A 23369-nucleotide genomic window follows, 5' to 3' on the forward strand; every position below is an offset into this window, starting at 1 on the left:
TATCTGTATAGTATTTTCTCAGTTCATTACTCATCATTTTGTTGTGATGCAGTTCACTGGGTATTTACAGACGCCACCTGACTTGCCAAACAGCCATGTCAAAGGTGGCTATCTTCATTCGTTGCCAGTGACCATTTGTCTCATCAGTGGAATTGGATGCACGATTCATTACTGCAGTTGAGAATAGCAATTATTACAGGGCTTGATAGGGTGGATGCTGGGAGAATGTTTCCCTTAGCTGGGGAGTCTAGAACCAGGGGCCACAGCCTCAGGATAAAGGGTCGGCCATTCAGAACTGAGATGAGAAGAAATTTCTTCACACAGAGGGTGGTGAATCTTTGGAATTCTCTACCCCAGAGGGCTGTGGCGGCTCAGTCATTGGGTATATTCAAAACAGAAGCCGATAGATTTCTGACCAGTAAGGGCATCAAGGGATATGGCGATAGGGTCGGTGAATGGAGTTGAGGCAAAAGATCAGCCATGATCTCATTGAATGGCGGAGCAGGCTCGAGGGGCCGAATGGCCAACTCCTGCTCCTATTTCTGATGTTCTTATTGTGAATGCTCACAATTAGACAGTGTTTTGGTGTTCTGAATGTGACTACTTGTGCTGTGCCATTTGAATAGTTTGGTACAATTATTCATCTTAGTTTCAGCTGGTAAACAGTTAGAAGTGCCGTCGGATTTGGGGGGGCCAAAGTGACCATTCACAGGATTCTCCCAGTTACAGAAAAGGCTGGAATTCAAAGCTTGTCCAAGCCATAGAAAGAAGGAAAGGACTTGCATTTATATAGCACCTTTCATAACCTCAGGACGTCCCAAAGCACTTCACAGCCAATGAAGTACTTTGTTCTTTGAAGTGCGGTCACTGTTGCAATGTGGGAAACGCTTCAGCCAATTTGCGCACAGCAAGCTCCCACAAACAGCAGTGTGATAATGACCAGATCATCTGTTTTAGTGATGTTGCTTGTTGGGATAAATATTGGCCCCATGACACCGGGGAGAACTCCCTTCGAAATAGTGTCGTGGGATCTTTTACACCCACCCGAGAGGGCAGACGGGGCTAGTTATCACTCAGTATCAATTCCAGGTTGATGTGAAGTACATGGTGTTAATTTTTTTTTTTTATTATTCGTTCACGGGGCGGTGGGCGTTGCTGGCAAGGCCAGCATTTATTGCCCTTGAGAAGGTGGTGGTGAACCGCAGAGGGCAGTTAAGAGTCAACCACATTGCTGTGGGTCTGGAGTTGCATATAGGCCAGACCGGGTAAGGACAGCAGATTTCCATCCCTAAAGGACATTAGTGAACCAGATGGGTTTTTACGACAATCCGGTAGTTTCATGGTCACCATTACTGATTCAGTACTAGCTTTTTTTTTTAATTCCAGATTTATTTAATTGAATTTAAATTCCCCAGCTGCCTGGGTCATCTCCGGATCATTAGTTCAGGCCTCTGGATTACCAGTTCAGTAACATAACCATTATGCTACTGTACCCGATTGCTGTTATATCTAGTGTACATCTTCCACTGTGAACTGCGATCTCTGTGTAACAGGGCAGAGTTTCCGCTCTGGGCACAATCGGCAATCCGGGCGCAAATTGCACTCATTTCCCAAAGTGAAGATATACTTGCCATAGAGGGAGTGCAGCGAAGGTTCACCAGACTGACTCCTGGGATGGCAGGACTGTCGTATGAGGAGTGATTGGGTCGACTAGGCCTGTATTCACTAGAGTTTAGAAGAATGAGAGGGGATCTCATTGAAACGTATAAAATTCTGACAGGGCTAGACAGACTGGATGCAGGGAGGATGTTTCCCCTGGCTGGGGGGCTCGAGAACGAGTGGTCACAGTCTCAGGATACGGGGTAGGACATTTAGGACTGAGATGAGGAGACATTTCTTCACTCAGAGGGTGGTGAACCTGTGGAATTCTCTACCACAGAAGCCTGTGGAGGCCAAGTCACTGAATATATTTAAGAGGGCGATAGATAGATTTCTAGACACAAAAGGCATCAAGGGGTATGGGGAGAGAGGCGGGAATATGGTATTGAGATAGTGGATCAGCCATGATCTCATTGAATGGCGGAGCAGGCTCGAGGGGCCGAATGGCCTACTCCTGCTCCTATCTTCTATGTTTCTATGTATATCGATGGCAAGATTTAGGTAGAAGAGGGCAGAGAGAGGTCAAAAAGAGCTGAGATGGAGATTGAAGTCACCCAGGATGAGGAGTCGCTCAGAATATCCGGATGAGAAATTTGGGGGAAGGACGGAGAGAATGAGGAATTCAAAAGAGAGGCGTGAGGGGTGGAAGAAAGTGAGATGCTCAAAGGAGGCGACGGTACCAGAGGAGTAGGGGGACAGACCAGGGTGTGATTTGGTGATGAGGGCCACACCAGCACGGGGGGAAGTTCGGGCAGGGCAGCTGGTGGGAAGTATAGCCAGGCCGGGTGGCTTTCCCTTTCCCATTCTCTCTCCTTTTTCCACACTCCTCATTTTGATTATTTTTTCAAAAGCAAAATACTGCCAGTCTTCAGCCAATTCAATTCACTCCACGTGATATCAAGAAACGGCTGAGCGCACTGGATGCAGCAAAGGCTATGGGCCACGACAACACCCCGGCTATCCTGCTGAAGACTTGTGCTCCAGAACTAGCCGCGCCTCTAGCCAAGCTGTTCCAGTACAGCTACAACACTGGCATCTATCCGACAATGTGGAAACTGCCCAGGTATGTCCTGTTCACAAAAACCAGGGCAAATCCAATCTGGCCAATTACCGCCCCATCAGTCTACTCTCAATCATCAGCAAAGTGATGGAAGGTGTCGTCGACAGTGCTATCAAGTGGCACTTACTCTCCAATAACCTGCTCACTGATGCTCAGTTTGGGTTCCGCCAAGACCACTCGGCTCCAGACCTCATTTCAGCCTTGATCCAAACATTGGTTCAGACAAAAGAGCTGAATTCCAGAGGTGAGGTGAGAGTGACTGCCCTTGACATCAAGGCAGCATTTGACCGAGTGTGGCATCAAGGAGCCCTAGTAAAACTGAAGTCAATGGGAATTGGGGAAAATTCTCCGCTGGCTGGAGTCATACCTAGCACAAAAGATGGTTGTGGTGGTTGGAGGTCAATCATCACAGCCCTAGGACATCGCTGCAAGAGTTCCTTAGGGCAGTGTCCTAGGCCCAACCATCTTCAGCTGCTTCATCAATGGCCTTCCCTCCATCATAAGGTCAGAAGTGGGGATGTTCACTGATGACTGCACAGTGTTCAGCGCCATTCGCAACTCCTCAGATAATGAAGCAGTCCATGCCCGCATGCAGCAAGACCTGGACAACATTCAGGCTTGGGCTGATAAGTGACAGGTAACATTCGCGCCACCCAAGTGCCAGGCAATAACTATCTCCAACAAGCGAGAGTCTAACCACTGCCCCTTGACATTCAACGGCATTACCATCGCCGAATCCCCCACCATCGATATCCTGGGGGTCACCATTGACCAGAAACTTAACTGGACCAGCCACATAAATACTGTGGCAACAAGAGCAGGTCAGAGGCTGGGTATTCTGCGGCGAGTGTCTCACCTCCTGACTCCCCAAAGCCTTTCCACCATCTACAAGGCACAAGTCAGGAGTTTGATGGAATACTTTCCACTTGCCTGGATGAGTACAGCTGCAACAACACTCAAGAAGCTCGACACCATCCAGGACAAAGCAGCCCGCTTGATTGGCACCCCATCCACCACCTTAAACGTTCACTCCCTCCACCACCGGCGTACCGTGGCTGCAGTGTGTACCATCTACAAGATGCACTGCAGCAACTCGCCAAGGCTTCTTCGGCAGCACCTCCCAAACCTGCGACCTCTTCCACCTAGAAGGACGAGGGCAGCAGGCGCATGGGAACACCACCACCTCCAAGTTCCCCTCCAAGTCACACACCATCCTGACTTGGAAATATATCGTCGATCCTTCATCGTCGCTGGGTCAAAATCCTTGAACTCCCTCCCTAACAGCACTGTGGGAGCACCTTCACCACACGGACTGCAGCGGTTCAAGAAGGCGGCTCACCGCCCCCTTCTGAAGGGCAATTAGCGATGGGCAATAAATGCTGGTCTTGCCAGCGACGCCCACATCCAAAGAACAAGTAAATAAAAATGAATATATTCTATGGGGACAAAATTCGGTTGTTTTGCACCTCCTGTTAGCGCCCCAAGGGTCCGTCAGCCTGGCACTCCCCTTGAGTGCCGGGCTCTTTTGCCGGCACTTGCTCTCTGGTGGTCCAGCAGGGCCTTGGCTCTCGCTGCGCTAGGTCCCTCCCCTTTAATAAAGGGCGGGAGGCCTGCAGTACCGCGGAGCAACGTGCTGGTGCGCGGGGCACTGCTGCACCTAGCGCCTCGATATTGAACTAGAGCACCCCAGCTTCCAGTAGCGCCCCGCCTCCTGCTTGGGCGCAACCCTTCAATTTCGGGCGAGGAGGCACTAAAAGTAGCGCCCCGGCAAAGTTAGCGCCCCAAAGAGGGTGCGACCCAATTTTTCCCCCTATACCTTTTCTTTCCTAATTTTTCAAAGTTCAAAATACTTCAAATCAAATCAACTTTATTGTCATTGTTAGTGCACAAGTGCAGTACAACGAAATGTAGGCTTGCGGCTCCCGAGAGTGTACATTTAGATTAAGACATTTAAACATTCAACATACATTTGGCTTGTAATACATTAACATAAACATAACCATAATAAAGTGCATTGGCAGATGTGCAGGCTTTAGAGTTTATTTGTGGAGTTCAGTAGGATGACAGCCCTGGGAAAGAAGCTGTTCCTAAATCTGGTCGTACGGGTGCGAATGCATCTGTAGCGTCTGCCAGATGGCAGGAGGGCGAACAGACTGTGGCTGGGGTGGGTAGGGTCTTTGATGATGGACCGTGACCTCCGTAAACAGCGTTTCTGGTATATGTGCTCTATGGTCGGTAGCCGGGTGCCGGTAATGCGTTGGGCAGTTTTGACTACCCGCTGCAGGGCTTTCCGGTCATAGTAGCTGCAGCTGCCATATCATACTGTGATACAGTTCGTCAGGATGCTCTCTATTGTGCAGCGGTAAAAGTTAGAGAGGATCAGGGGTGGCAGGTTACATCCCTTCAGCCTCCTTAGGAAATATAGGCGCTGCTGGGCCCTCTTCACCAGAGAGGAGGTATTGAGGGACCAGGAGAGGTCTTCCGTGATGTGGACTCCGAGGAACTTAAAGCTGTCCACCCTTTCCACCACAGCCCCATTGATGTGGATGGGGGTGTGACTTCCGCCTTTAGACTTCCTGAAGTCCACAATGATTTCTTTGGTTTTCTTGATGTTAAGGGCCAGGTTGTTATCGGCGCACCACTTCACGAGATGCTGGACCTCCTCCCTGTAGGCTGACTCATCGTTGTTGGTGATCTGGCCTACTACCGTGGTATCATCCGCAAACTTGATGATGGTGTTGGAACCATGAACAGCCACACAGTCGTGGGTGAAGAGGGAGTAGAGGAGGGGGCTCAGCACACATCCTTGTGGGGCCCCCGTGTTCAGGGTCAGGGGGGGTGAGGTGTGGTTACCTAATTTGACAGACTGGGGTCTGTTTGTTAGGAAGTCCAGGGTCCAGCTGCAGAGGGAAGTGTTCAGGCCAAGAGTTTGGAGTTTGGTGGCCAGCTTGTTGGGGACGATAGTGTTGAATGCTGAGCTGTAGTCTATGAACAGCATTCTGATGTAGGTCTCTTTACCATCTAAGTGATTCAGTGCCGAGTGTAGAGCAGTTGTGATTGCATCCTCTGTTGATCTGTTTGCACGATAGGCAAACTGGTGTTGGTCAAGAGAGGCGGGAACACTGGCTTTGATGTGAGCTAAGACCAGTCTCTCGAAACACTTCATTATGATGGGTGTGAGTGCGACAGGTCGATAGTCGTTCAGGCACGTCACAGCCATTTGTTTTGGCACAGGAATAATGGTAGCGGTCTTGAAGCATGTAGGGACTACTGCCTGGGCCAATGACAGATTGAAGATGGCGGTGAAGACATCAGCCAGCTGATCAGCACATTCCTTGAGTACCCGTCCAGGGATGCTATCCGGTCCAGCAGCCTTTCGTGTGTTCACTCCGCGTAGAACACCCCTTACGTCGGAGGTCGACAGAGTGAGCACCTGGTCTTCCGGGGGTGGCAAGGCTTTGGTAGCCGGCTCCCTGTTGTCCCTGTCGAAGCGAGCGTAGAAGTTGTTAAGCTCCTCCGGAAGGGAGGCATCGCTAACCGGGGGGCTGGTGTTTTTGCCCTTGTAGTCAGTGATGGACTGGATGCCTTGCCACATGCGCCGGGGGTCCGAGTTGTTGTGGAAATGATCCTCTATCCGCAGTGTCTGTTTCCTTTTGGCAGTCCTGATACCCTTTTTTAGGTTTCTCTACCATTAGTAACTTGTACTCTTGCCTCTGAAGTCAGAAGATGCAAACTGCATTCCTGGACGTGAGCGACAGTAATGAGAGAGTGCTGCACTGACTGATCAGGCTGAGCTCCCACTCACTGGTGTCAATGGTTGAGGTGACCCAGCCACACATTTAACTGGTCATTGACCTCATTGCTATGGTGGGATCGTGCTGTGTACAAGATGGCTGCCTGTACTGTGAAACGCTTTGGGACATGCCCGGGAGATGTGATGAGCTGCTATAACCATGCACGTCTTTCCATAAATCAGTGTTTGATGTGTTTTTAAAGCATTGGCAGCCCAATTGTATCTTGGCAATACAGGTAGACTATCCTTTATCCGAAAACCTCGGGACCAGCCGTGTTTCGGTTTTCGGAAAATTTCGGATTTCGGAAGGTGGGTCGGGGGGGGGGGTCGGGGTCGGCGGGGGTCGGGGTCCGCGGGGGGGTCGGCAGGGGTCGGGGTCGGCGGGGGTCCGCGGGGGGGTCCGCAGTCGTGGCTTGTCCGTCGCTGCTAGCCTGGAATGCAATGAAGTTCCGCATTTCCACCAACAGGTCGTCGTGCTCGGTCGGAACAGGGGCCGGCACCGCCGCGGGCTCAGAGCTCTCATTGCTTTCGAGCCTTTGGAAGAGAGTCAGGTGGTTCGGCGGGGGGTCGTGCGCACGACTTACGCTGACCCTCTGCTCAGCGTAAGTCGTCGGGGGGGGGGGTCCGCGGGGGGTCGTGCGCCACTCTGGTCATGTCGTGCGCACGACATACGCTGACCGAAAAAACCTTCGGTTTTTAGAGGGTTTCGGTTTTCGGAAGTTCGGATAAAGGGTAGTCTACCTGTACAAGAATTCGCGCATTGAGGGTTAATGTCTTATTTACTCGTGTGCGTATTGCAATTGGCGCAGTTTTAAAATGATCTGAGTAAAACAGAACATGAACTAGTTTTGTACAAGCATACATGGTGCAAAGTGTGCAACTGCTTCTGTAGCTGATATAAACTAATTACAGGAAACTTTGTTATATCCGGCACCGACGGGACCGAGCTGTTGCCGATCTATCAAAACTGCTGGACATACAAAGTTAATGTTGAAGCATACGGAGATTTTCATCTCCGTATCTGACAACAAACACTGTTGCTTAGCAACAGCTTCAAACAGTCGGCCCGTACCTTGGAAGCGTCTCTGTAGCTTAGCAACAGCCTCAGAGAGACTTTCCAAAGCCTGACTGTTGGGAAAAAAAAGCCACGAGAAGAAAAACAACCTAACAGAACGGCCCCTGATTTCTGCCGGTAGATCGAGGTTTCCGGACATACAACCTCCGGATAAACCAAAGTCTCCTGTAATAGATTTGTTTCTATATTGTAATAAAAACAGAAAATGGTGGAGATCAATTGTTAATTTTATATCTGAGATTGATAGATTTCTGTTAACCAAAGCTATTAAGGGATATGGGCCAAAGGCGGGTAGATGGAGTTAGATCGCAGATCAGCCATGATCTCATCGAATGGTGGAACAGGCTCGAGGGACTGAATGGCCTCCTCCTGTTCCTGTGAAACACTCAGCAGGTCAGGCAGCATCAGTGGAGAAAGAGAAACGTAATTCACATTTCAGGTCGGTGACCTTGCCATCGTCATCAGTCACAAACCTGCAACGTTAACCCCATTTCTCTCTCCACAGAGGCTGCCTGACCTGCTGAGTGTGTCCAGCATTTTCCGGTTTTTTTCAGATTTCCAGCCTCCGCAGTATTTTGCTTTTTGTGTTTCTGCATTGTCTTGTTTTAAACTTTTTGCCGCGACTTGGAAGCGGTTTTCCTGGGGGTTTGCTGGATTGCACGCTCCCGACACCAAAAACACTGTGGAGGGATCGCGCTTTATGCAAGAACAGCAGAATCTGGAATTTGACTAATCTGTCTCGCATTCAGTCTGTTTAGTGTGCGATGAACAGAAAGATGCACATGTTCAAGGTGTGGGCCGACAGAAATGTCTCACCTTTCCCAGACTGAAATGTTAGACTTTAACCTTATGTAGTAAAGGATTTTGACACTGAATAAGGAGAAGCTGTTTCCACTGGCAGGAGGGTCGGTAACCAGAGGTACACAGATTTAAAATAATTGGCAAAAGAACCACGTTTTTTACGCAGCGAGTTGTTGTGATCTGGAACGCGCTGCCTGAAAGAGCGATGGAAGCAGATTCAATAGTAACTTTCAAAAGGGAATTGGATAAATACTTAACATGGAAAATGTGCAGGGCTGTGGGGAAAGAACAGGGGAATGGAACTAATTGGACAGCTCTTTCAAAGAGCCGGCACAGGCACGATGGGACCAATGGCCTCCTGTGCAGTCTCCCTGTTAAGCAACGCCTCGATTTTAAAATTCTCATCCTTATTTTCCAATCCCTCCATGGCCTCGCCCCTCCCTACCTCTGTAATCTCCTCCAGCCCCAAACCCCCCCGAGATATCTGCGCTCCTCTAATTCTGCCCTCTTGAGCATCCCTGATTATAATCGCTCAACCATTGGTGGCCGTGCCTTCAGCTGCCTGGGCCCTAAGCTCTGGAATTCTCTCCCTAAACCTCTCCGCCTCTCTACCTCTCGTTACTATGTTAAAGGCGCTATATAAATGCAAGCTGTTGTTGTGCTGTGAGATTCTATGAGCGGTAGTTGTTGGGTTTAAAGACTGCGCTTCGCTAATGCTGGTGTTTGAACAGGACGTGCTGATGGAGTTGTTGGAACAGTGCGCTGATGGACTGTGGAAAGCAGAACGTTATGAGCTTATTTCTAACGTCTACAAGCTAATTATTCCGGTTTATGAGAAAAGGCGTGAATTTGAGGTAAGTGAAGCTTTGCCCTCTCACAAATTACAGGGACATAGAACAAAATAAATAGATTTTACAGGTTGAGCAAGTCAGGCTAAATGCAATCTACCAATAATTAGCATATTAATGCCAGATTTACCTCAATGTTGTTTTAAACCTGGAGAAGGTGTAAAAAAAACGATTTACAATGGATGATGCCAGAACAGAGAGGTTATAACTATCAGGAAAGATTGAGCAGGCTGGGGGCTCTTTACTCTAGAGAAGAGAAGGCTGAGGGGTGACCTGATAGAGGGTTCGATAGGGTAGACGTAGAGAAGGTGTTTCCACTTGTGGAGGAGACCAGAACTAGGGGCCATAAATATAAGATAGTCACTAATAAACCCAATAGGGAATTCAGGAGAAACTTCTTTACCCAGAGAGTGGTGAGAATGTGGAACTCGCTACCACAGGGAGTGGTTGAGGCGAATAGCAGAGATGCATTTAAGGGGAAGCTGGATAAACACACGAGGGAGAAAGGAATAGAGGGATATGGTGATAGGGTGGAGATGCCGGAGTTGGACTGGGGTGGACAAATGTAGGAAGTCACACAACACCAGGTGATAGGATGAGATGAAGAGGGGTGGGAGGAGGCTGGTGTGGAGCATAAACACTGGCACGGACCAGTTGGGCCGAATGGCCTGTTTCCGTGCTATGAAATTCTCTGTAAATCAATAATACTCTTCAAAACAAAGAAGGCGAGTAAAAGTAGCTGTTTGTTTAATCTATTGAAAGTTTGCTGAATGAATTTGTTGGGAGAGGAAATGTAGTATGACTCTCTATCATGTATCTTGCAGAAACTTGCCCATCTCTATGAAACTCTTCATCAAGCTTACAAAAAGATTGCTGAGGTTATCCACACAGGCAAGCGACTTCTCGGCACCTACTTTCGAGTAGCCTTTTTTGGCCAGGTAAATATCTGCTTTCTATTTAATGTCTATCAACCAGTTTCTATCATGTGCAACTTAAGACAGTAAAGTGTGGACTGATCTGTTCTCCTGAAAGCTTTTATAGTTTTGATAGTTCTTTGATAAAACTTTTAAAAGGTTTGATAGAGTAAATAAGGAGAAACTGTTTCCAGTGGCAGGAGGGTCGGTAACCAGAGGACACGGATTTAAGGTGATTGGCAAAAGAGCCAGAGGGGAGATGAGAATTATTATGTTATGATCTGGAATGCGCTGCCTGAAAGGGCGGTGGAAGCAGATTCAAATAGTATCTTTCAAAAGGGGATTGGATAAATACTAGAAGGGGAGAAATTTGCAGGGCTACAGGGGGGAGTGGGACTAATTGGAGAGCTCTTTCAAAGAGCCAGCACAGGCACGATGGGTCAAATGGCCTCCTATGCCGCATGATGAACCTTTATAAATCACTGGTTCGGCCGCAACTGGAGTATTGTGTCCAGTTCTGGGCACCACACTTTAGGAAGGATGTAAAGGCCTTAGAGAGGGTGCAGAAAAGATTTACAAGAATGGTTCCAGGGATGAAGGGAGTTCAGTTACGTGGATAGACTGGAGAAGCTGGGGGTGTTCTCCTTCGAGCAGAGAAGATTGAGAGAAGATTTGATAGAGTTGTTCAAAATCATGAGAGGTCTGGACTGAGTAGATAGAGAGAAACTGTTCCCATTGGCAAAAGAGTCGAGAACCAGAGGACACAGATTCAAAGTGATTGGCGGAAGAACATGAGGGAAAACTTTTTTTTCTTGATTTTAAATAGGTAAATGCTTTTTTTTAAATGTTGACTAACAAAAAACAAATTTTTTTTTTCAAAAAGATTGTCTTGAAATGTTTAGTTTATTAAATGCCTCGCTATTCGTAGCATTAATACATTCTTTCCACTCTTTTCCCTTTTTAAAGGCAGCGGTAAGTTCTGCAGTAGGTCCTTCCGTGTAAGCTGTGAACGCTTCCTATGCCTTGGTGTGACCTCGCTAGTTTGCTTCTGAAGTCATCTGCTTTGCAAATGTAACCGTAAAGCTAAACGGCAGGAATGCCGTTTTACAAATACCCTACACTGCCTTGCTTTGTACATAGTGCTGCATGTCGAGAAGTGGAAATATTTGGCTGATTCTGCAATCCACTTTGCACTGTAATAAATCACCAGTCCACTTTATATTAAAAAAAATACACAGCCTTAAAACTCACCGACGCATTGTGAAGTTTGATTTTTATTTTTTTGCCGTTAGGCTTGGCGTGTTCTTCCGTTTTTAGATGATTACCTCTAGTGCAACTGCTAGGGACAAATGTAATTACCATTTTGTTCTTTTGTTCCTATAACCTTTATAGCAATACCAGTTTACAGACAATGAGAGAGATGTGGAGGTAATTCAAAGATGGTGTCACAAGTAATGCAGTAAAGCTCACTGCATTAAAGGCGCTCTGATTTGATGTGGGTAGTTTTTGTCAGTCTATTAAAAGTGCGCGTCATCCGTACTCCATCCAACTCTTGTGCATCACCCGTTATATTCTATTACTGGAACGATGCCTGCTGCACCCCTATTGTAATTACCAGGAAACTCTTTATTATCCGGCACCGACGGGACCGGCGTGGTGCCGGTTTATCAAAAAGTCCGGATTACAGAGAGGTATAGTTAAAAGGTACGAGAGCTCCGTACACAGCAACAAATCCAGGCTTCCCTGTTGCTTAGCAACATGTGCAGGAACTCCGGCCACAGACCAAGCATCCCTGTTGCTTAGCAACAAGTGCAGGAACCCCGGTTACACAGCCACAGATCCAGGAACTGCCACTAATATGAAGTAAAACTTACCTGAACCTACTCCTGAATTTTGCCGGTTAACAGAGATTTCCGGTTATTTCGGTGCCGGTAAATCGAGAGTTTCCTGTATTTGTCTACATTTTAAGACTGGATTATTTCCACGTACCGCATCTAATTTTTTTTTTTTGCACAAGAGTTACTTTCTCCACCTGTGCCTGTCCTCGGTACTTTTAGTGATTTTTTTTTAATCAGCCAGACGACCTGCGGTGAGGCAGAGCCAGGTTTGAGCCACACAACGTGGACTGCTTTTGAGGGCCGGTATTACTGAGGCGTTGTGAGCATTCCGGCAGTGAGGGCGACGGGCAGGCTGTCAAAAGCCTTGCTTATGGTTTGGAGAGCCAGTACTTCCATCCAAATGCCAATCCATGTAAAGACATATCATTAAAATCTCAGACATTGCACAAGCGTCCACGGCGTTTAATCTTCACGGCCAATGAAATACACCAGTTAAGTTCCGTAGCAAAAAAAATGACTTGGTCTTCACAATCCACCTGTTGTGTTTTTTTTTTGCTACATCTAACCTTTTTGCAGCATACTTTGAATTAATCCGGTTGCAAAGTCATACCTGCGATTTGTAAAATAATTCCGCCCGCCATTGCCCTTCGGACCGAGCTCTGCGAGCCCGATGTTCTGACCCTTGTACTAACCTGAAAAGCAGTGCCAGGTGTTGCTGTGTTAAACGGGCACCGAACTCTCATCTTATTGTCACTCTGAAATAAAAATGAGACTCGGATTCTCCTCCCCAAGTTAGATCTGCCTATAAAAAGATATACTGTAAAAATGTAACAAGAAAAAAAAAATGCTATTTGGCGGCATGACATTGGCCAGTTTGAATCCTTGTAACACACGGCTGGAGATTAGCATCGCCTTGGATTCGCAGCCACGAACCTTAATTCCTTCTGAAATGATTTGAAACCAGTTGGTGTGCTTGGGGGGAGGTTTGGAGAATCTTTCGTTTGCTTTTGTTTTGTCTTTTCCGAGCTTTGATTTGACGTTGGTTCATCACGTCGCATATCTGCTTGTTTTGAGTAATTTTCACGTGTCGCCTGACCTATTTAACCTCGTTTTCTTTAACAGGGGTTCTTTGAGGATGCGGATGGGAAGGAGTACATTTATAAAGAACCTAAACTGACCCAGCTGTCGGAGATCTCCCAGCGACTGCTGAAACTTTATTCGGACAAGTTTGGCTCGGAGAATGTAAGAATGATCTACGATGATGGAAAGGTGAGGAGAGCAGCGTTATCAAATGTCCGCCTTCTTTGGCAATTCTGCGCTTTTGTAAGCACTTTCTTATCACCCACCTTGCGCAACCTGGTGCTTCTGTTGTGCATTGCTTCCCTTAAGAAATTCTGCAGGTGCCCTCATGGGAGTTTCCAAAACTTCAACACTTCTGGAAAACATGAGAGGTTCAAATACTTTATCCAACGTGGGCTATTGTTTAAGATTATAAAAACATCTTCAAGTAACTCCTACATTCATGCATATTTCTGATTATATTGACCGGCTGAATGGGTTTACTGCACCATTGTGTGTTTTTTATTCCAATAAAAAGGGATATATTTATATATATATATCTTGTGCTTTTTTCTCACAATGTCCTAAAGTGCTTTACAACCAATGGATTACTTTTGAACTGCAGTCACTTTTTATATCGGCAAACATGACCCCACAATCCTCGAATCATAGAATCTTACAGCACAGAAGGGGGCCCTTCGGCCCATCGTGCCTGTGCCGGCTCTTTGAAAGAGCTCTCCGATTAGTCCCACTCCCCCGCTCCTTCCCCATAACCCCACAGTTGGTTCCTCCTCTGAGTTATATTTCATCTGCCGTGTGTCTGCACATTTCACCAGTCTGACTGTGTCCTCCTGAAGTCTGTTACTACCCTTCTCATCCTCATCCTCCCAAGTTTCGTTACCTCTGCAAACTTGGAAGTGATGCCCCCTATATCCAAGTCCAGGTCATTGATATATATATCAAAAACAGCAGTGGTCCAAACACCGACCCCTGGGGGAACAGCACTGCACACGCCCCTCCAGTCTGAAAAACAACTGCTCACTGCACAAGTATCAAGTGAGTGGAATGACCAGTTAATCTGTCTTTAGTGGGGTTACTTTGGTACTGAGGTAGAATCTGTTTACTGTCTCATCTGGTCACCACATTACAGGAAATATGTGATTGCACTAGAGAGGGGACCAAGGAGATTTACGAGGATGTTGCCTGGGCTGGGGAATTTTAGCTATGAGGAAAGATTGGATAGGCTGGGGTTGTTTTCTTTGGAACAGAGGAGGCTGAGGGGAGACTTAATTGAGGTGTATAAAATTATGAGGGGCCTAGATAGAGTGGATAGGAAGGACCTATTTCCCTTAGCAGGGAGGTCAATGACCAGGGGGCAGAGATTTAAAGTAATTGGTAGAAGGATTAGAGGGGAGTCGAGGAGAACTTTCTTCACCCAGAGGGTGGTGGGGGTCTGGAACTCACTGCCTGAAAGGGTGGTAGAGGCAGAAACCCTCATCGCATTTAAAAAGTGCTTGGATATGCACTTGAAGCGCCGTAACCGACAGGGCTACGGATCAAGAGCTGGAAAGTGGGATTAGGCTGGAGAGCTCTTTGTCGGCCGGCACGGACACGATGGGCCGAATGGCCTCCTTCTGTGCCACAACTTTCTGATTCTAATATACAGGCTTCTCTCTTCCTACAAACTTTGCAAGAACCTCCTTTTTTAAGTTGAGATAAAAACATTACATCAGGCAATCTAACCCATCAATCGACCGTCACCAAGGTTGGAGTTTCCACTGAACTCAACAAACACGCTTATTCAAAATACCGTTGGCACTTGGCATTGACAAGTGAGTAACAGGAAATTTGACTCACGGCTTCTGTTACGATTCGTTTATCTGATCAACTCCTTGCTCAGCAGTTTGACCAAGGATTATGCGGCACTGAAATATTTGCGAAGAGCTCAGTGGTTTTGTTGCTGATTTTCCTACATTAAATTGCCAATTGTCCTTTCCCCAGAGTAGGTAGATCCAGAATTTTTTTGGGAGGTCCAAACTTTGTATCGGGAAAATATTTCTATGAAACTACGATTCTACAACACCTCAACATTCTCTCTTTCAAAACTGAGATGAGGAGGAACTACTTCACTCAGAGGGTGGTAGGTCCATGGAATATGCTGCCCCAAAAAGCTGTAGAAGCTACATCATTACATAAATTTAAAACAGAAATAGACAGTTTCCTAGAAGTAAAGGGAATTAAGGGTTACGGGGAGCGGGCAGGAATTTGGACATGAGTCTAGGTTCGGATCGGTCATGGCCCTGTGGGTAGCGGAGCGGGCCTAGGGGCCGTGTAGCCTGATCCTGCTCCTATTTCGTGTGTCTAATTCTGTTAGATTCAGGAGATGGTTCTGTGATAGTGGATTGGCGGTTAGGATCAGATCAGCCATGATCTTATTGAATGGCGGAGCAGGCTCGAGGGGCCGATTGGCCTACTCCTGCTCCTATTTCTTATGTTCTTATTCATGTAGTGCCTTTCCTGACCACAGGCCTTCGATTAGTGCCTTCAATTACCACAGTAAATCTTACACCCCTCTCTCTTTTTAAGTTTGGAGAAATTTGATCCTCTGCTAAAATGTTAACTGTTGCCCTTGAGTTAACGGATTGTATTTACTCCAATGTTTTCTGATGAAGTTATATTCTTTTTCAAAAGGTCAATCCAAAAGACTTGGACTCGAAATATGCCTACATTCAAGTGACGTATGTGACTCCGTATCTCGACGAGAAGGAGTTGCTGGACCGAAAAACAGATTTTGAGAAAAGTCACAATATTCAGCGGTTTGTATTTGAGATGCCGTTCACCATCTCTGGAAAGAAGCAAGGAGGAGTTGAGCAACAGTGTAAGAGAAGAACTATCCTGACAAGTAAGTGCCATTTCTCATTGCTTTGTCCCGCGCTGGAATAAAAACCCCAGGGTGTTACTTCTCTGCCCCCCCCCTTGCTCGCTGACCTACATTGGCTCCCAGTCCGGCAATGCCTCGATTTCAAAATTCTCAGCCTTGTTTTCAAATCCCTCCACGGCCTCGCCCCCCTCCCTATCTCTGTAACCTCCTCCAGCCCTACAACTCTCCGAAATCTCGGCGCTCCTCCAATTCTGTCCTCTTGCACATCCCTGATTTTAATCGCTCCACCATTGGCAGCCGTGCCTTCAGCTGCCTGGGCCCTAAGCTCTGGAATTCCCTCCCTAAACCTCTCCGCCTCTCTTTCCACCTTTAAGATGCTCCTTAAAACCGACCTCTTTCCTGTCCTAATATCTCCTTATGTGGCTCGGTGTCAAATTTTGTCTGATTATCGCTCCTGTGAAGCGCCTTGGGACATTTTACCACGTTAAAGGCACTATATAAATGCAAGTTGTTGTATAGAGGATAGTCTGTCTCAACTTTTGAACAGACTGAAATTATTCTTTGTTTTTTGATGCAATGATTTTATTAAACAAATGAATTCGCTATTTATACTACCTCTATCGATCGTATGACCTATTGAATTTATTTAGAGTCACTGCATATGAATTTTTTTCCCACCACTTTCCAGTTATCAGAACAGAATCAATACAAAACCAATTTCTGGAGGATTAGAAGTAGTTTGAAAATGTTGTGTGCCTGCTGGACCCATCTGTTTAGTGAGGACCAAACACCTCCCAAAATGGTCAAAGAAAATACTTGATCGTAAATAACATGACATGGCAAAGCACCAGCTGGGGAAGATCATTTTAATTTTTGCTTCTTCAAAAGGAAATGCACCATAGAATCATAGAAGTTTACGGCACAGAAGGAAGCCATTCGGCCCATCGTGTCCGTGCCGGCCGACAAAGAGCTATCCAGCCTAACCCCACTTTCCAGCTCTTGGTCCGTAGCCCTGCAGGTTACGGCACTTCAAGCGCATATCCAAGTACTTTTTAAATGTGATGAGGGTTTCTGCCTCTCCCACCCTCTCAGGCAGTGAGTTCCAGACCCCCACCACCCTCTGGGTGAAAAAAGCTCTTCTCAACTCCCCTCTAACTCTTCGACCAATTACTTTAAATCTATGCCCCCTGGTTGCTGACCCTTCTGTTAAGGGAAATAGGTCCTTCCTATCCACTCTATCTGGGCCCCTCATAATTTTATACACCTCAATAAGGTCTCCCCTCAGCCACCTCCTGCTCCAAAGAAAACAAACCCAGCCTATCCATCTCATGGTAGCAGGCTCTGTCCCCCTTTTCCCTAGCTTGTAAAAAGGTTTATGTAAGCTTAACATTTTGAGAATTCTATAGCCATTGCTAGTTCATGTGTAAAAGAATCATAGAATGGTCACAGCACAGAAGGAGGCCATTCGGCCCGTCGAGCTCGTGCCGGCTCTCTGCAAGAGCACCTCAGCTCGTCCCCAACTCGGGCTTCCAGCAACACTGATGGGGACTGGGCTGGACTTGAAACCATAGCAGCTTACAGCACAGGAGGAGGCCGTTTGGTCCATCGTACCTGTGCTGGCACTCGTACGAAAGCAATGCCAAACTAATCCCGAGATCCTGTTTCTTCCTCTGCTTCAACTACTTGTTGAATTTTCCTTTAAAAGCTGCAATGATCTCTGCCTCAGCCACTCCCTGTGGCAGTGCAGTCCGTTCTCCGAAAAGCTGTGTAAAGAAACTTCCCCTAACCCCTTCTCCTTACGCTCTGTGACAATTCCAAGTTGATGACTTTTTGTCGCTGACTCCCCAACCAGAGAGAGTCGTCTTTCCCTGTTCGCCTTATCAAAACTTCTCATAAATTTTTTAAAACCTCTCTCAAATCTCTTCCTGCTTCAAGCGGAAACAGCCCCAGTATCTCCGAGTCTCTCCTCGTAACCAGAGCTTTTCGTCCCTGGTGTCATCCTGGTAAATCTACACGGCTCTCTGTAGCTTTAGTGTCCTTTCTATAATGGAGTGCCCAGAACTGTACACCGTGCTCTGACCTGAGACCTAACCAATGTTTTGGAGACGGTTATCATTGCTTTATTTTTATACTCTATGCATCTATTTATAAACGCAAAATGCCGCTGGCCTTTTTATGGCTTAATCCAGCTGCACTCAGACTTTCAGGGTATTGTGTATGTGGACCTTCAGGTTCTGTTCATCTACATCCTTCAATATCTTGCCAACAGGGGAGTCGAGGGTTATGGGGAGCGGGCGGGGAAGTGGAGTTGAGGCCAAAATCAGATCAGCCATGATCTCATTAAATGGCGGAGCAGGCTCGAGGGGCCGAATGGCCGACTCCTGCTCCTATTTCTTATGTTCTTATCGAGTCTGTACTCCCCTTTCTTTGCTTATCCTCCCAAAATGTATTACCTCACACTTAGCCACATTAAATTGAATCTACCACCAGCCTGCCCATTCTGCTGACCAACGCTCCCTCTTATTGTTTTGGGGCCGGCAGAGAGGTGGGGGGAGGTTGCTGGTAACCTTCCTTTATGTTTCTGAAGCCTTTTGCGCTCCTCCTGAGGGAGTGCTGCACTGTCGGAGGTGCCGTCTCTCGGATGCGACGTTAAATCTCTCAGGTGGACATAAACGATCCCATGGCCAGTATTTTGAAGAAGAGCAGGGGAGTTATCCCCGGTGTCCTGGTCAATATTTATCCCTCAATCAACATCACTAAAACAGATTATCTGGTCATTATCACATTGCTGCTTGTGGGAGCTTGCTGTGCGCAAATTGGCTGCCGCATTTCCTACATTACAACAGTGACTCCACGTCAAAAAAAAGCACTTCATTAATCTCCAAGTTTGCAGACGACACAAAGCTGGGTGGGCGTGTGTGCTGTGAGGAGGATGCCGAGAAACTCCAGGATGATTTGGACAGGTTGGGTGATTGGGCAGAAGCATGGCAGATGCAATATAACGTGGATAAATGTGAGGTTATCCACTTTAGTGTCAAAAACAAGAAGGCAGATTATTATCTGAATGGCAATAGATTGGGAGAAGGGGAAGTGCAACGAGACCTGGGTGTCCTTGTGCACCAATCGCTGAAGGTAAGCATGCAGGTGCAGCAGGCGGTTAAGAAGGCAAATGGTATGTTGGCCTTCGTAGCGAGAGGGTTTGAGTACAGGAACAAGGATGTCTTGCTGCAGTTGTACAGGGCCTTGGTGAGGCCACACCTTGAGTATTGTGTGCAGTTTTGGTCGCCTTATCTGAGGAAGGATGTTCTTGCCATGGAAGGAGTTCAGTGAAGATTCACCAGGCTGATACCTGGGATGGCAGGAATGACGTATGAGGAGAGATTGGGTCGATTGGGCTTGTACTCGCTGGAGTTTAGAAGAATGAGAGGGGATCTCATTGAAAGATGCTGTATAAATGCAAGTTTTTCTTTCTTTGCTGTATGCCAAACCTCCTCAGCAAATTTAGATGATGTTCCCTGTACTCAACTTGAGAGCGAATAAAAGTGGACCTTTTTCAACCCTTCTCCAATCCGTGCAGTGCCCGTTTCCCCAAACTCTTTGTTTCTGTCCATCAACCAATCTTCTAGCCATGTTGCTGCATTTCCTCTGGTACCATTGCCTGTATTTTTCTAACAAGCCTCCTCTGTGACACATTTAACAAATCCGTGCTGGCTGTCCTTGATAAGCCCATGCTAAGAATTATGAAGAAGCGATGTATACCAGGAGGGTGTATGTGAAGGAAACTGTATTAGAGGATATTGAGGAGAGAGAATCACAAAATACATTTGCAACTTGTTTAATCTCGATCCAGTCCAAGAATGTCTTGTGGAACTGCCCTTTTATTAAGAAAAACATATGGAATGAAACTTGGTACCGTGAACAGAAAGAACTTGCATTTATACAGCACTTTTCACGACCTCAGGACGTCCCAAAGTGCTTTACAGCCAATGACGTGTAATTGCTGTTGTAAGAATATGATCTATACACCAAACAACCTTTCTCAAGTCATGTATTGCTGTTGGGTAACTAGAAGCCTTGCCATATTCCAAAGTCTGGTGGTGTTTTGGAATGGTGCCAGTTGATCGTGGCACCGAAATTTCACATAACAAAGGCTGTGATTAGTGCTGTAATGATTGATGATTCCCTGTAAAAATGCTTCACTCAATATTTTATAGCCAGATATACTTTAGTATTCTTTAGAATTAAATTTAATCTAATTAGCTTGTGTGTATGTATTTATCAGTTTCCTCTTACGGTCATATATTACTGATTACATGTTCACTTTGCTTGTTCGCCTCTAGGCTTGATTATTCCCAGTCATTCCTGACTGATATCCCATCCGCCAGTCTCCATAAACTACAGCTTGTTCATGACTTGGCTGCCCATATGTTGTCTTGCATTGAGTCCCACTCACCCACCACCTCAACCTTGCCAACCTACATTGGCTCCTCGTCTCCTGAAGCATTCAATTTACAATCCTTGCCTTCGCCTTCAAATTCCTCCATTGCCCCACTCACTTTATCCACTGTATCTCTGCAACATCCTCCAACCTTGCATCCCCATCTGCACCCTTCAGTCCTCTCTAACTCTGACCTTTTATCAATCCCTCCATCCTTCGCCCCGCCACTGGTGGTAGAACTTCTAGTTACATTGGCCCAACTCTGGGACTCCCTCCCTATACTTACACACCTCTTCTCTCTCCACCTTTAAAAGTCTCTCGGGATAAGGGTCGGCCATTTAGGACTGAGATAAAGAGAAATTTCTTCACTCAGAGGGTGGTGAATCTTTGGAATTCTCGACCCCAGAGGGCTGTGGAGGCTCAGTCGTTGAGTATATTCAAGGCTGAGATCGATAGATATTAAGGGAATCAAGGGCTATGGGGATAGTGCAGGAAAGTGGGGTTGAGGTCGAAGATCAGCCACGATCTTATTGAATGGCGGAGCAGGCTCGAGGGGCCGAATGGCCGACTCCTGCTGCTAATTCTTATGTTCTACTCAAAACCACTCCTCAACCAAACCTTTGGACGCCTCTCCTAATCTCACCGTCTACAACTCAAGTGTCCATTCCCCCTATCTACTTCCATCGTGAAAACCTTCGGAGTCTCTTGACATTAACAGCACTGTTATAAAAACAAGTTGTTGTTGGTGACATATGAAAATAGCAAATCAAACCTAAGCATTCAACAAGGTCTACTAATGAAGGAAGGAAAGATTGAACAGGCTGGGGCACTTTTCTCTAGAAAAGAGAAGGCTGAGGGGTGACTTGATAGAGGTCTTGGAAAATTCTGAAGGGGTTTGATAGGGTAGACACAGAGAAGATGTTTCCACTTGTGGGGGTGACCAAATCGAGGGGCCATAAATATAAGACGGTCATTAATAAATCCAATAGTGAATTCAGGAGGAACTTCTTTATCCAGAGAGTGGTGAGAATGTGGAACTCGCTACCACAGGGGGTGGTTGAGGCGAATAGCAGAGATACATTTAAGCGGAACCTAGATAAACATGAGGGAGACAGGATTAGGTGAAATGAGGTAGGGGTGGGAGGAGGCTCATGTGGAGCTTAAACGCTAGCACGGACCAGTTGGGCAGAATGGCTCGTTTCTGTGCTGTCTGATTCTCTGTTGCAGATTGAGCCATTGAAAGCGGGAAGGTCTCGAGTGTAATCTGTGCCAAGTTAACTGATATCAGCTGTAGTGGCAGAGAGAGGTAGAGCACGTACTCTCAGATACTGAGAAGTGTAGTGGATCAGAGGGACCTTGGAGAGCATGTCCACAGATCCCTGAAGGTAGCAGGCCAGGCAGATAAGGTGGGTAAGAAGGCATACAGGATACTTGCCTTTATTAGCCAAGGCATAGAATATAAGAGCAGGGAGGTTATGCTTGAACCGTATAAAACACGAGTTAGGCCACAGCTAGAATACTGCGTGCAGTTCTGGTCCCCACATTACAGGAAAGATGTGTTTGCACTAGCGAGGGTGCAGAGGAGATTTACGAGGATGTTGCCTGGGCTGGAGAATTTTATCTATGAGGAAAGATTGGATCGGCTGGGGGTGTTTTCTTTGGAACAGAGGAGGCTGAGGGGAGATTTAATTGAGGTGTATAAAATTACAAGGGGCCTAGATAGAGTGGGTAGGAAGGACCTATTTCCCTTAGCAGAGAGGTCAATAACCAGGGGGCAGAGATTTAAAGTAATTGATCGGAGGTTTAGAGGGGAGTTGAGGAGGTATTTTTTCACCCAGAGGGTGGTGGGGGTCTGGAACTCACTGCCTGAAAGGGTGGGAGAGGCAGAAACCCTCATCACATTTAAAAAGTACTTGGATATGCTTTTGAAGTGCCGTAACCTACAGGGCTACGGAGCAAGAGCTGGAGAGTGGGATTAGGCTGGAGAGCTCTTTGTCGGCCGGCACAGACACGATGGGCCGAATGGCCTCCTTCTGTGCCGTAAATTTCTATGATTCTATGAATTAATCTCGGCATTCCCTAACTAGTGTTCCTGATTCACATAGCTGGGAAACAACAGCAACATCTTCCATTTATATAGCGCCTTTAACGTAGTAAAATGTCCTAGAGTGCTTCACAGGAGCGATTATCAAACAAAAATTTGACACCGAGCCACATAAGGAGATATTAGGGCAGGTGACCAAAAGCTTAGTCAAAGAGGACGGTTTTAAGGAGAGTCTTAAAGGAGGCGAGAGCGGCGGAGAGGTTTAGGGAGGGAATTCCAGAGCTTAGGGCCCAGGCAGCTGAAGGCACGGCCGCCAATGGTGGAGCGATTAAAATCGGGAATGCTCGAGGCCAGAATTAGAGGAGCGCAGCGATCTGGGAGGGTTGTAGAGCTGGAGGAGGTTGCAGAGATAGGGAGGGAGCACTTGCTGCAAAAGTACTTGTGTGGATGTTGGGTTAGGACAAGCTTAGCTTTTGTTTTATGATGGCTCACAAGAGTGAATAGCCTGTTGGAGCAGACTGTGAAGGCTCACTCATGACAAACTGCTGGAGGTCCTGTAAGGGCTGCTTATATCCATAGAACTGTACCTGAACAGAATCCACCACCTGGGTGAGGGTAGTAAGGGTTACAGAACCAAGGCGGGCAGATGGAGTTAAGATACAAATCAGCCCGTGATCTCCTTCAACGGCGGAACAGGCTCGAGGGGCTGAATGGCCTCCTCCTGTTCCTATGTTCTTAAGAGAGAGACAAAATAGGGCAGAAACAAACTAGCAGAAGGCAGCACAGTTGTATAATGTCAGTAAATGGAAGTGTTTCTTGTATCTTGTTGGAATAAAGATACAGAAAAGCTTCATTTGGATTTTTACGGCAGGTTTGTGTATTGAATTGAATTACAGGACAGAAAATGCTGGCAACCTTTGGCTCACTTTTCTCGCAGACCATTAATCACTGTTTCGGGT

The 23369-nt window shown here is 46.8% G+C and overlaps 1 protein-coding gene across 8 annotated transcripts in view; it reads left to right on the plus strand.

The window, feature by feature from the left end:
• Nucleotides 1-23369, plus strand: part of LOC147111436 (dedicator of cytokinesis protein 9-like) — a 499826-nt gene that overhangs the window by 456926 nt on the left and 19531 nt on the right. For all 8 annotated transcript variants that reach the window (XM_085998427.1, XM_085998430.1, XM_085998428.1 and 5 more), the window contains exons 46-49: nt 9120-9242; nt 10061-10174; nt 13111-13257; nt 15739-15949. In XM_085998427.1, coding sequence (XP_085854553.1) covers nt 9120-9242; nt 10061-10174; nt 13111-13257; nt 15739-15949 — 595 coding nt within the window. The remainder of the gene's footprint in view (nt 1-9119; nt 9243-10060; nt 10175-13110; nt 13258-15738; nt 15950-23369) is intronic.

This window comes from Somniosus microcephalus, chromosome 10 (assembly GCF_052327205.1).
Source record: "Somniosus microcephalus isolate GS21.2 chromosome 10, FLI_Smic_1.0, whole genome shotgun sequence".
Taxonomy (NCBI): Eukaryota; Metazoa; Chordata; class Chondrichthyes; order Squaliformes; family Somniosidae; genus Somniosus; species Somniosus microcephalus.